Source organism: Plasmodium vinckei, assembly GCF_900681995.1.
Source record: "Plasmodium vinckei vinckei genome assembly, chromosome: PVVCY_04".
Lineage (NCBI taxonomy): Eukaryota > Apicomplexa > Aconoidasida > Haemosporida > Plasmodiidae > Plasmodium > Plasmodium vinckei.
This window is the reverse complement of record NC_051296.1, coordinates 572236-585157: the sequence shown is the minus strand read 5'-3', so window position 1 is coordinate 585157 and position 12922 is coordinate 572236. Positions and strand designations below refer to the sequence as shown.

The 12922-nt window shown below is 22.8% G+C and overlaps 3 protein-coding genes across 3 annotated transcripts; 2 read left to right on the top strand and 1 right to left on the bottom strand.

Moving 5' to 3' along the window:
• Positions 1-399: 399 nt before the first annotated feature.
• PVVCY_0401710 (high molecular weight rhoptry protein 3, putative) lies at positions 400-3826 on the bottom strand (the record flags this gene model as incomplete). The annotated part of the gene is made up of 7 exons (XM_008627672.1): positions 400-923; positions 1033-1827; positions 1956-2012; positions 2123-2185; positions 2365-3331; positions 3463-3572; positions 3763-3826. The coding sequence occupies 7 exons, from the start codon at positions 3824-3826 to the stop codon at positions 400-402; spliced, it is 2580 nt and encodes an 859-aa protein (XP_008625894.1).
• A 3274-nt stretch (positions 3827-7100) lies between these two features.
• Positions 7101-7598, top strand: PVVCY_0401700 (conserved Plasmodium protein, unknown function; the record flags this gene model as incomplete). The annotated part of the gene is made up of 1 exon (XM_008627673.1): positions 7101-7598. One exon carries the CDS (start codon positions 7101-7103, stop codon positions 7596-7598), a length of 498 nt encoding a protein of 165 aa, XP_008625895.1.
• A 1709-nt stretch (positions 7599-9307) lies between these two features.
• On the top strand, positions 9308-12720 carry PVVCY_0401690 (WD repeat-containing protein 66, putative; the record flags this gene model as incomplete). Its single annotated transcript, XM_008627674.1, has 2 exons — positions 9308-12206; positions 12377-12720. The coding sequence occupies 2 exons, from the start codon at positions 9308-9310 to the stop codon at positions 12718-12720; spliced, it is 3243 nt and encodes a 1080-aa protein (XP_008625896.1).
• Positions 12721-12922: the final 202 nt, after the last annotated feature.

Sequence of the window (12922 nt, the reverse complement as noted above, 5' to 3'; positions counted from 1 at the left end):
TAAAGCCCCTATTTAAAAATGTACTTACATTTTATTTAACGGATAATTCCATTTATTACATTAGATTTAAAAACTTATTTTGTAAGGGTTTATATAAAAATTCACTCGATTTTAAATGTATATATATATATGTGCATAATTTTACATAAATAAGACATATATATATAATTGTTTATTTGTCAGTTTTTTGCATTTATATAAAGAAAAATTCATCACATATATATATGTTTTTACATTTTATTAACAAGAAAACATAAAGCCATAATAAAATAAATAGAAAAATAGGTGCAATCATGCAATCTATAAATACATTACACACTAAGCTACATTTTTCATCAACTCGCCTATATATGCTTGCACATATAATACATACATTAATAAAATAGGAAACCTTTTAAATTATAATAAATTGGGGTCTTCATCATTATCAGTTTCAGGTGCAGTAGTTTGTTCCTCTTCATTAGTATAAAAATCTTGTGGGTTATTATTATTAGTATGTTCGGTATCTAATGTACTTAAATGGTCGTTAGATGCAGCTTTCATTTCTTCAGCATCAGTAGGCTTGACTCTTTCATCATAAGCAAGGTTGGTTTTATTTCCAGTACTAGATGCACTTTTATCTCGATACACGTTACCAATAAATTTAAATAACCTTAATTCTAATTCTTTATCTCTATCAACCATTGTTAAATTATCATCACTTCTAACATGTTCATTGAATCTTACTCTTGGATTGGGTTTATTTCTTGGATCTTGTTCAGGGGTAAGATTAGTCAACTTAGAAAGCCATTCTTCATTGTATTTGGCCATTTCTTCAAGGCTGTTGACTTCAGGTTTTTCCTCCTCATCAATCTTTTTCTGGGCTTTTTCTTGTACATCTTTGTTTTGTGCGAACTCGTCGAATTTCATTAATATTTTGACCACTGAAGAGAGGGAAATAAAGAGAAAAAATAATGGAAAAAATATAGGAAAAAATATAGGAAAAAATAAAAAAAAAACTACCGAACAAATACGTATGCACATAAAACTTACTTTCGTTATAGTTGAATAATGTATCACTTTCAAGGTTTTTATATAACTCCATCATTTTGGCGTATCTTGGGGCGCTTAACAAAGATTTGAGTTTGTTTAAAATACTTTCAACTATATCAGGGTGGATCATTTTTGATTTCAATGCATCAAAGTGTTTATTATGGTGGCAGTAAATTTGTTCATAATAATAACGATTAATGTGAAGTATAGAAACTATTGAAATAAAGTAATATAAGAATTTTGCAGTTCCTTTGTTGAAATATTTAACTAAAAATTCAATTATAGAATATTCAAAAAATGGACTAGATGGATTTGATGATACTAAATTTGATAACCCTAAAGATAATGATAAAAATGTTTCTGGAACATATAAGTTTCTTCTATACAAAACGGCTGGAATATATAAAACTGCGTTACCGCATGATCCTGCATATTTAATTGCATTTGGATTATCATATAAAAAGTTTCCCTTTAATGATGTTACACTCTTTAAATATTTATGTGTATATAATGATGTATATCTAATTAAGGATAAAACATTTTCTAAATTTAAAAATTGTCTAATTAAATTATATGCTTCTATATGTGTAGATATCAAAATACAATCAATATGAAATCCTTTTTCTATTTGATCTAAGTTTTGCATTTTCTTTTCTTTAGGTTTTTTATTGAAATCGCTATCTTTAGTTAAAGCATATTTGTCAATAATATTACAAATGTTTTCTACACCTGCCACTTTAAAAATATCTACTTCGATGGTAAGGTCTAGACTTTTCTTTACATACGAACATTTAACTGAAAATAATAATAAAAATTAAATTATTTAATCAAACTCATTTCTCACCATAATAATTAGTCAGTTTATATTCGCACATAAATATTATATTTATCCATGCATATTTATTTTATTTATTCTTTCATACCTGGTCCTTTAGCAGTTTTAAAATCAAAATCTTCGATTTTGCTTGATAATTCCTTAACTGTGAAATAAAAAAGTGAATGAACAATTAGTATTCATTATTCTCAAACTTTTAATATATTTTTATCATGCACACACACATATACATATTATTTCAGTCCATTTTCAAACCTGAAACTGGAGGAATAGAAGGGCCTTTCTTTTTAAAAACAGAAAATATACTTTGGAATGCATCTGCAGAATTAAAAAAAAAAAATAATATACATATTAATGGCATAATTTAATTATTTATTGCATTAAAAATGTAATCAGAATTATATGGATATGTCCAATTTTCATATGTATTTACATACATAAAAAATATGAACAATTCATATAACTAGCCAAAATTTTTTTTTTTTTTTAAATTTTACCAAAAACGCTAGATGAATATTTATTCAAATTAAAATTCATTGGAGTGTAATCAACATAACTATATTTCTCAGGAATTTCAGCAGAAAAGGAGAAATATAAACTATTTGCGGGGTTAAATTTTTTAAATTGATCTGGTAAAATCGTTATTTTAGGATTTAAATAATCTTTTTTATTATGAAGAAGAAATAAAGGGTCTACCCATTTTCCTTTGGGTTTAGTAAGTCTTAATTCATCTGATGTTAAAAATTTTTGGAAATTTTCAATTTGAAGATCTTTTAAATGATTGAATAAATCTGATAAATAATCACATATGGTTGGATTATCATCATCTTTAAGTTCATCTAAACATTTGCTCTTGATATGTTCATCTATACACGTCAAAATATTACGATTTGCTTTGCATTCTGTGTTATAGTGCATTTTTATATAATGTGAAGGACATACTAATTCAAAACTATTTTCGTCTTTTGATTCTATTATTTCTTTTACTACTTTTTGTTTTTCACTAGATTCCATATTTTCGTATAAGTGTTTCATTGCTGACATTTTATTGTCCATCTTTTCTAAATATAGTTGATAGTCTTTTCTATCCATTTGAAATGAAAACATTTCACCATAATGATCAGGATGTCTATTTCTTAAATTTGTTTGTACAAAAGGCGGAAGGATACAATGTGAATCGAATTCTTTAATTTCAAAATATGTATATTTAGCAACTGGCTCTTTATCACCAAATGTATTTTTGTAGTAAATCCTCTGTTCCTTGTCAAGAACATTTGCTAAATAACTTATATCGGGTTTTTCATATTCCTTTAAAAATTCATTCATCCATTTTCTTTTTAAACATGGTTTCCAGTTATGATCACTGTTGGCGCTCAAGTGCTTTGGGACAGCAAAAGGAACAGATAAGTAATTATCAACGAACCAATAGAATTGTTCCGGTTCTTCAACAAAGTCCAAAAATGCCTATAAATAATAAGAAATAAACAATAAGCGATAAAACGATGAAGCAATAAACAATAAGCGATAGAATGATGAAGCAATCAAATTATAAAATAGCGCAGAATGTATTCCTTTCGTCTTTTTCCTTTTCTTACGTCTGCGTTGGCACCATCGGGTTTGGAATTATAATAAGATATGAAGTTGCATTGTAGTAGGTCCGTTAAATTCTGGTTCAATACTCCGTTGAAATATTCCTTCCCCCAAACTAAAAAAATGAATACACACACATATACATATATATACACACACACATGCAATGATGTAAATATGAAATAAGAGAATGACAAAGCTTGTTAAAGATTGATTCAAATAAATAACCATGCATGATTTGAGCTCACAAAATGGTGTGTACCCAATATTAAGTTTGAAAAAAATAATATGTATACATATATTACCTTGAGAAACCGAAAAGGTGCTAAGGGAAACTAAAAAAATTTTTGTCAAAGAATTCGTTGGCATATTTTACTTCTTTCCTATAACATTCTATTATATAAAAATGGATATATATGTGTGTATTTAGTGAACGTATTTAATGGGTGTATTTAAGGGGGTGTGTATTGAAATCGTATGGAACTAACAAATTGTGTATTTAAATGTGTGTATTTTAAAACTTACATATTTTATTTGTTACGTATGATACGTAATACAATACTTATCTTAATTGTATTTGCTATAATACGTGTAACGCATTTTATTTTTTGATTTTTAAATTTGGAAGTAAATTACTATTATTATTTAAAAATGTTTAAAAGTTAAAAATGTTTGAAAATGACACAAAACAAAGTATTTTAACTTTTTCGGTATTTTAAAAAACTTAAAAAATATATATTTTAAAGATTATATTAAAAACTAAAGCCATGAATGAAAGATATCATTCGATTATAAACAAAATATTCAAAACCAAAAAATAAATAAAAAACATAATATTAAAAAATATATATTATTATTATTCTTTTAAGCCATAACTTATTATTTATACTGAAAATCAATAAAATAAAGTATGCATTAAATATCGCACATCTTGAAAATGTAAAACCTTAAAAATTAAAAATAGCCTTTATCAAATTTTAAGCAAATAATATTAAAATTCACTCTATTTTTTCGCTTACAATTTTTATAAGGGTGTAAGAAAAACGTACCAAAAATATTATGCTGAAATACCAAATATTACGGTATTTTTTTTTAATTATGAGAAAAACATAAGCATATAATTATTAGATGAATCATTTTATTATTTTTTTTTTAGCCGCTTCCAGCTTGAAACAATTTTCCATACGTATATTTAACATATATATATATGTGTGAATGAGTCTAAAATATACCAAACCTAGCTCGTATTTATCCTAACAAACATTACACACTATGCATATGTGTACATATTTATTTTTTGTTATCACCACAATACGCATTAATATTAAAAAAATATAATGCATATTTATTTTTTTAAACATATTTCTTATTTTTTATTTATTATTTTTACATATCTTTTGTTATTTTAAGAGAGATAACAAAAATAAGCACAAAAAAATTAAAAATTTTATAACGCACCATTTTGCACTTGTGTATATTTTTTTATTCACCTTTTACCAAAGATTAAGATAGATGAGAAGAAGTAGGGAAAAAAAAAATTAATTTAATTAAAAAAAGAAAAATATAATACATTTTATAGACTAATTATTTATATTATATTATTTGTATTAAATGTTTTTACCATTTTATATAATTTTGACTATGCAACTATTATGATAATGTGTTAATACTTAACTATTTATATATAGTAAAAATAGCACTATAATTATTAGTGTAAATATTTGTTTGCGCTAATCAAATTTGTATATTATTATATTACTAATTATTTTTACTTACAATTTTGAAAAAAAAAAAAAATTAAACAAAGGTATTGTATAAAAAAAAAAAGGGAAATAAAAAAATTCTATGACACACATAAAAAAAATATAGGCCAACAAATTCTTAGTTAATTATATTTTTATAGAATAAATATAATATATAAATAGAGAAAATTATATATATAATATTCGGAACTTAATTTTGTTTTTTTTTAAACACACACATTATTTTACAAATGGAAAACATTATTTTATATGTTCACAATTTGTTTTATTAACTTCAATATATTATTACTATTTCACATTTATGTCTTTTATTTAATTCTGAATAATTAAACATTAAAATAATAAAGATATATATATAGACAAATTAAAACACAACACTATAAAAAGGTCAAGTATTACTATCCTTTTATTTTATAATTAGCCAAATTAAACTAGCAAAATTAACAACTTTTTTCCGTTTTACTCATTTAAATTAATTAAAGACAAAAAAAACACATATAAGTAATATACTTATATAATTTAAAGACTTATAATTATTGTAAAATTGAATTATAAAAAGTTGAATGTTCTATATATTTGTTTTTTTCTCCCACCTATATTATTGTTACATTTTTTAAAATGTATTAATCTTACAAAATATAACATATTTTAATTAATTTATATTTTTTTCTTCTTTTTAATTTATATTTCATTGTTTTTCATTTAATAATATTCGAACAATTTCCTGGTTTTGGCTTTTTGCCAATCACCCTTTCTTATTTTGTTTTATCATATATAGTTTTCATTACTACTATATATTAATGTTTTATAGTCATATATAACGTTGTAGTTATATAATTTTTTTATTGTTCACTAGTGTATATATTTATTTGGCTATTTATTCATTTTACTTGTTTATTTTGCTTTAAAACATGCACAATCATACCACTACTGTTATCTATTTTAATTATATTCCACTAAGAGAGGAATATATTTGAACATACTTGTGTAATGTTCATTTTTTGTGTGTGTTTTATTATGTTTATATAATTTCCTTTTCATTTATTCAATTTTTGCTACATATTTTCGCACAGTTTTTTTGAATATATAAATGCACCTTTATTTTTTATGTATGCTTTAGTATTTTTCCCTGCTGAGAAATATACATACATTTTATATATTATGCATACAACTATTTTAATTTGCTTTGAATTCAAATTAAAATAATTAATTCATCAGTTTATTATTAATATATTTTTTTATTTTTAATCGAAAATAGCATAGCATAAATATTTATGTATATAAAAAATGTATTTTTATTTTTTTTTTTTTAAGTATTAAGAGAGCATACACATATATGTGTGTACATGCAACTGTTAAAAAGACAACTGTTTTGTGTGCACATTTTTTTGTTTTATCTATTTACTATGTCATTATAAAATACAACAGTCTATTTTGTTTGAGGATATTTCATATACAAATGGCATTTTGTCTTTCCCTCGTTTTAGCGAGTTTGTAAACGAAGATCGGTTTTTATAATGCATATATATACACATGTTTATTGATATATGCTAATTTCTTTTGATATTGTGTGGCATACATTTTTTTTTTACAATTTTTGTCTGCCTTTTATGTATAAATATATTATTATTTCATCCTTTATTTTATTATTATTATTTTAAAATATAATGTATGAATTAGGGAATAAAAATAATTGTGATTTGAAAAAATGCATAAAGATATATAGAATTTGCATAATTTCCCATGTCCTATTGGCGATATTGCAGTTTTTTACTCCTCGCCCATTTTTGTTTATTGCACATTTAATAGTAGTATGTATAGGGGTAAATTGTTTTTGCTCGTACTTAACTTATAAGTACTTTATTTTTACTGTTGTGAATATGATTTGTGGTATTATCGATTTAATATGGATACTTTTTAAATGTATAGGGAAAAACAAATTTAAATGGCTTGACCCAAAATATTATTGGAAAATAATTAATACTGATAATATATTTCTTGAGTTCTTTTCAACATCTTTGCATTACATGCTTGAAAAAAATGAAGACACCTCCCCTCAGAATGTGCATAAAAAATATGAATATATCACAAACTTTTTTAAATTATTGCTTGTTCAGAAAAAACCATATGCATGGAAAATTTACGTTGAATTATTTATAATACTAGCAGGAATTGCTATATATTTCCTCAGTTCATATATAAGTTGGAAGTTATATAAATACACATTAAATTATAACCAAACCGATTTATTATTTCATAACTATCAATATGGAACTTTTCATGATGACAATAATAAAAATACACCAACAGCACAAAATGATTTTATCCCTTTTATTGGACAGCCATATAAAATATCCGATTTTATTGAAAAGGGCTAAGAAGTTTTAACATTTTCCGATATAACTTAAAAATTTAAAAAAATAAATACAGTCAAATTGCTCGAATGCGCAAACATATGCATTCATACGAGTATTAATTATAAATAATTAAAAATATATATTTGAAGCCCCATATTTATATGTGTGTGTATATATATGGTGCTACCATTTGTGATAATATAAACCATGTTTTGTTAGTCTTTTTTCCATATATATATATAAATAAATATTTGTGTACTGATTTTTCTATTAATAGGAGTTTGTAGTTTTGCTATGCTTTATATTTCTATTATTATTCTCTTTTATTTATAATATCCATTTGTTTAAAATTTATGAATTGTTCATAAATATATGATAATAAAAAAAAAAAGTTTTATTTTACACATTTTAATATAATAGCTAGCTCAGTAATACGCTAAATTCAATAGTAGTGTTTCATTTTATATATTACTGTTTTTTAGTAGCATTTATTCCTTTTTTTCTTTTAATTTTTACCTAAATGAATTATTCATCTGTTTATTCCCCCCATTATTTTTTCGTAGCTTTCTACTTTTTTATTTCTCTTTTTTTAATAACACATGTTTCATAATTTGTTTTTTTTACCTTTTTTGTAATTAAAAACGAAAAAAACACAAATGTAAATATACAAAATATTCACTATTCTAAAAATTTTCAATAGAACATTTTTAATAAAGGTAGTCCTTTTCTTTTATTCTCTTTGGTATTGTCTTATATGAACCCATAGAGAATTAACTAAATAAAATACGACAAAATGGAATAAATAATTTGACATTCCAAATTATATGTATGTAAAATTGAATATTTGATATACTTCTTAGAAATAAACAATCTCATATACATGCTTATTCAAGGAAACGACATATATATTTGTTATAAAACAATAATACACATATATTTTGATACATATCCCTATTTTTTGTCACTATTTTATATAGCATAGGAAAAATGTCTATGCCAATCTTCATATGGTATATTTATTTTTTTCTCTATATATATTCCAAAACACACATTTTAAAATGCATCTAAATAGCTCGATGTTTTATTACTAATTTTTTGGCATAATAAATTTTTATTTTTTTTAAATTACAAAATAAACATTATTTATATCCAATAATGTAGAATTCATTTAAAAGAAATATAATAAGCATTCATGTAAATGAGAAAATTATACGAGGTTCCTATAAATATACACATATAAAGGTTTATATACAATTTTATCGGATTCGCATCAATAAATTAAAAAAAATAAAATAATAAAATGTACTTACGTATTCATATATGTGTACCCTTTTTGCAAACATTTATCGCGTCTATTTTATGTGGCTTCAAAATAGAGATTCAGTGTATTCAGGGTCATTTCCATCTTTTATTATATGCATGATAATTTCCTATTCTTATTATATTACATTGATATATATATAAAATAAATAGCTTCGCATTCAATATAGCTAATTATATTTATAATTCTAACGCATTTCCAAAAGTCCTGTCTAATACATATGCATATACATACTTGCGTATTGTTTGTGTAGATATTCTACAAAGTATTTATTTTGAATTCTCTGATTCCCTAATTTATAAAAATCAAATCTTCAATTTTTTATTACCATATTTATTTTTATCCTTAAAAAAAAGAAATATATCTATGTATCCATATATATATTAATGCTAATATATAAGAATAAAATATGAAAGGTGAAAATGCCCCGGATGAATCTATCAATTTGAAGTTTTGTTATGGAATAAATGAATCATTTAGTAGTGTACATGTAGTAAATAAAATAAATGAGGGCAAAAAAAATGATGTCCTCATTATATACAGTTCAGATAACAATATTGTCATGCTTGTTGATAAAAGGCAAATAATTTTTCGAGGACATTTTAATGAAATTGCAAATTTAGTTAAAAGCTATAATAACGAATATATCGTTTCTTGTGATAAAGGATTTAATTCATCAATTATTTTATGGAAATTATCTAATAATACATTAGCTCCAATAAAAAAATTCGAACTCACTAATTTACAAAATAATGAAGTAGACAAAAATATATTGCAAACAAATTCTGAACAAAATTTATCTCCTTATACTAATAAAGTTAAAGTTAATAATAATCAAGTTAAAGAAAATAAAAATCATGGTATAGGATATGAATGTATTGATATAAGTTTTGACAATGCATATATATGTGCATTAACAGAGAGAAAAATATATAATAAAAAAAATACTGAACATGGTCAGGCAAAAATAGATCATTTAAATAATAATTATGAACATGCAATACAAAATGATGAAAATAAAAAATGTGTGTATTTTCAAGAGGTAATAGTTTTTGATGTTAATGGAGGAGAAAAAAACCAAATTGTCTGTAGAGATAAAATTTTTGGAAAAGATAAACAAAATAAAATACGGTTTAATAATAAATATGAAATTGTTACAAATAGTTGTTCAAAATTATATATTTACAACTTTGATATAAAAAAAAAAAAAATTAATCATTATAGCCCGTCTTTGTATAAAAGTAATAAAATACATGAACAGTTAATATTTACTGAAACATCTTTTGTACAAGATTCTTCGACATTATTAACAGGCACAACTAATGGATATTTAGTTATATGGGATTATAGTACTATATTTATTAATAAAACAAAAAATACTATTAAACAAAGAGAATATCAAAAATCTTTAGAAATAAAAAAAAATGTCTCTATAAATAATATAATAAGCTATGGAAATTTTATTATATTGGGATTAGATGATGGTACAGTACAAATTTTTGATAAGCAATTAAAATGTTATGCATGGTTTAAAAATCAAGATATAGGTGCAATCAAATCCATATCATTTGAATATTCAAATTTTGACGAAGATTTTTTTTCATGGAATTCTTTTATTCTATTTACTGATAAAAATATTATTAAACAAATATATCCAAATAATTTTAATACTTGGGACGATTTTTATACACCTTCAAATGGAATTCAGAATAATGTTGAAACTGCAAAATCTCATCACCCATCAGTTGCTAAAAATGATAATTCAAAAATAACGAAAAAAAATGATGAAGACAAAATATTACTTCAATTCAATAGTAACTATATTAATTGTATATGCATAAATCCTCTATGCAATGAAAACATAATATATATTGGCAACGCAAATGGGTTAATTGAAGTGTTTGATTTTGAAAAAAATGTAACTATCAATTCAATTTATTTACAAGACAAAGAAATTACTACTATTGTTTTTAGTAATAATGGTGAAATTCTTTCTGTAGGATCGAAATGTGGATATATATACTTGATAAAAAAAAATAATTTTGAAATATTTTTTACTAGTAAAGATATGAAATATGAAATTGCATTTTTATATTTTAGCCATGATGACAAAATATTAGTCTCAAGTTCAGCAAATGGAAATATTGTTATTTATAAAAATAATACAACTACTGCTTTCAGTTCTGATGAAAAATCGGACTGGAAATTTGCATACAAAATTATTAGCAATAATGAAAATACATTGACTGATTTAAAAATCGTTAAAAATAATAATGGAGAATATATTATAGCTGCTATTACAGACAATAGACATTTAGTATTTTATAATTATAATTTTTCTGAAAACACTGTCTCTATATCTTATATATCAATAGAGCAAGTACACACACCAACATGTATATCTCCAACTTTACACTTTTATAATAGACAAATTTTATGTATATGTAATGATAAAAGAAATATTCGTTTTTTTGATATAGAAACGAAAAAAATAATTAAAACTGTATTTTTGCCATTTAAAAATCAAGACGTTAAACATTTCATGCATATTACAGATGATTCACCATCACAAAATGAGGTTACTCCAAATGAAGATAACAAAGTTGATATAAATTCATTGCCAGAAGATTTATACCTTCAAGAAATAAAACATGATTTTAATAAAAATCAAATTTTTATGCTTAGTCTTAATGAAAAAATGATTGTATTTACTACAAGCCCAATTGATTCAAATTGTTTTAGATATATTGGGATTATTGTATGTAGTGGTAATATAAAATGTATTATATATAAAAATCAAAATGTTATTATATTAAGTAAAAATAAAATATTTTACTTTAATATTAATACTCAAACTTTAAAAAAATATATAGAATCTCAAAGCAATACAATGCAAATTTTTATAGAACAATTAGGTGGCGAAAAAAGTAAAATATACAATCAAATTGTAGACTCTTTTTATTATTGTGAAATTCAAAAAAAAAAATTTCAAAATAAAAATGAAAAACATGATATTAAGAAAATATTAAATATTTTATCTATTGAATATATTTTTGCCTCTATAAATATTTTCTTATCTAAATTTGAAATACAAAATATAATACAAGAATATCATTTTTACTATAAATATGTAATTCCTCTCCTAAATAAAAATAATATATTAACTAGCCATAATAAAATACAACAAAATTATGAACAGTTCATAAATCATTCTATTGAAATGGGAAATCTTACATTATTAAACTATAAATCAAATGATGATATTCTTCTCCAAAATATATATTTCGTTAAGCCCGACCCTAAATATGGTAACCCCAATAAGACCAACATATAATATCCATTCTGCATTACGTATTTATTCCCATATGCCTACTCATATTCTGTAAATAAATAATTTGTATGTGCATGTGATAGCTCATTTTATATGGATATAAAATAGCTAGACAATCTGATATTTCTCCTTTTCATCTTACCATAGTAGATAAAGACTGCAAAGAAAATGAAAATAAAACAGATATAACAATGGAATGTGAAAATATATTTTTTAATATTAATGCATTTATATATACCTATTTTAATTTTGCAATTCATGAAGAAATAAATTTTGAAAAAATTATACAAGATATAAAAAGTTATTACCAAAAAAAAAATAATAAGACAACCATTTTATGTGACGACTTTTTAAATATATTAAATAATTATGGAGAAAATATGGATCCAAATGAGTTTAAAAGAATATATCAAATTTTTACAGAAAATTATGATTTCCTTAATGAAGATGAAATATTTGATTTTGACATTTTACAAAATTTAGTTCAATAATATATTCAAGTTTTTATTCAAAAAAAAGAATATAAAATTATATAGAAATATAAATCAAGCCAAACAAACAAAAAATAATTGAAAAAATAATTGAAAAAATAATTGAAAAAATACATAAAACAAATTATTTGTCTTTTAAATTATTTAAAAATGTGAAATAAGTAAACATTAATTTGTTTACAAAATTTGAATATATTTATCT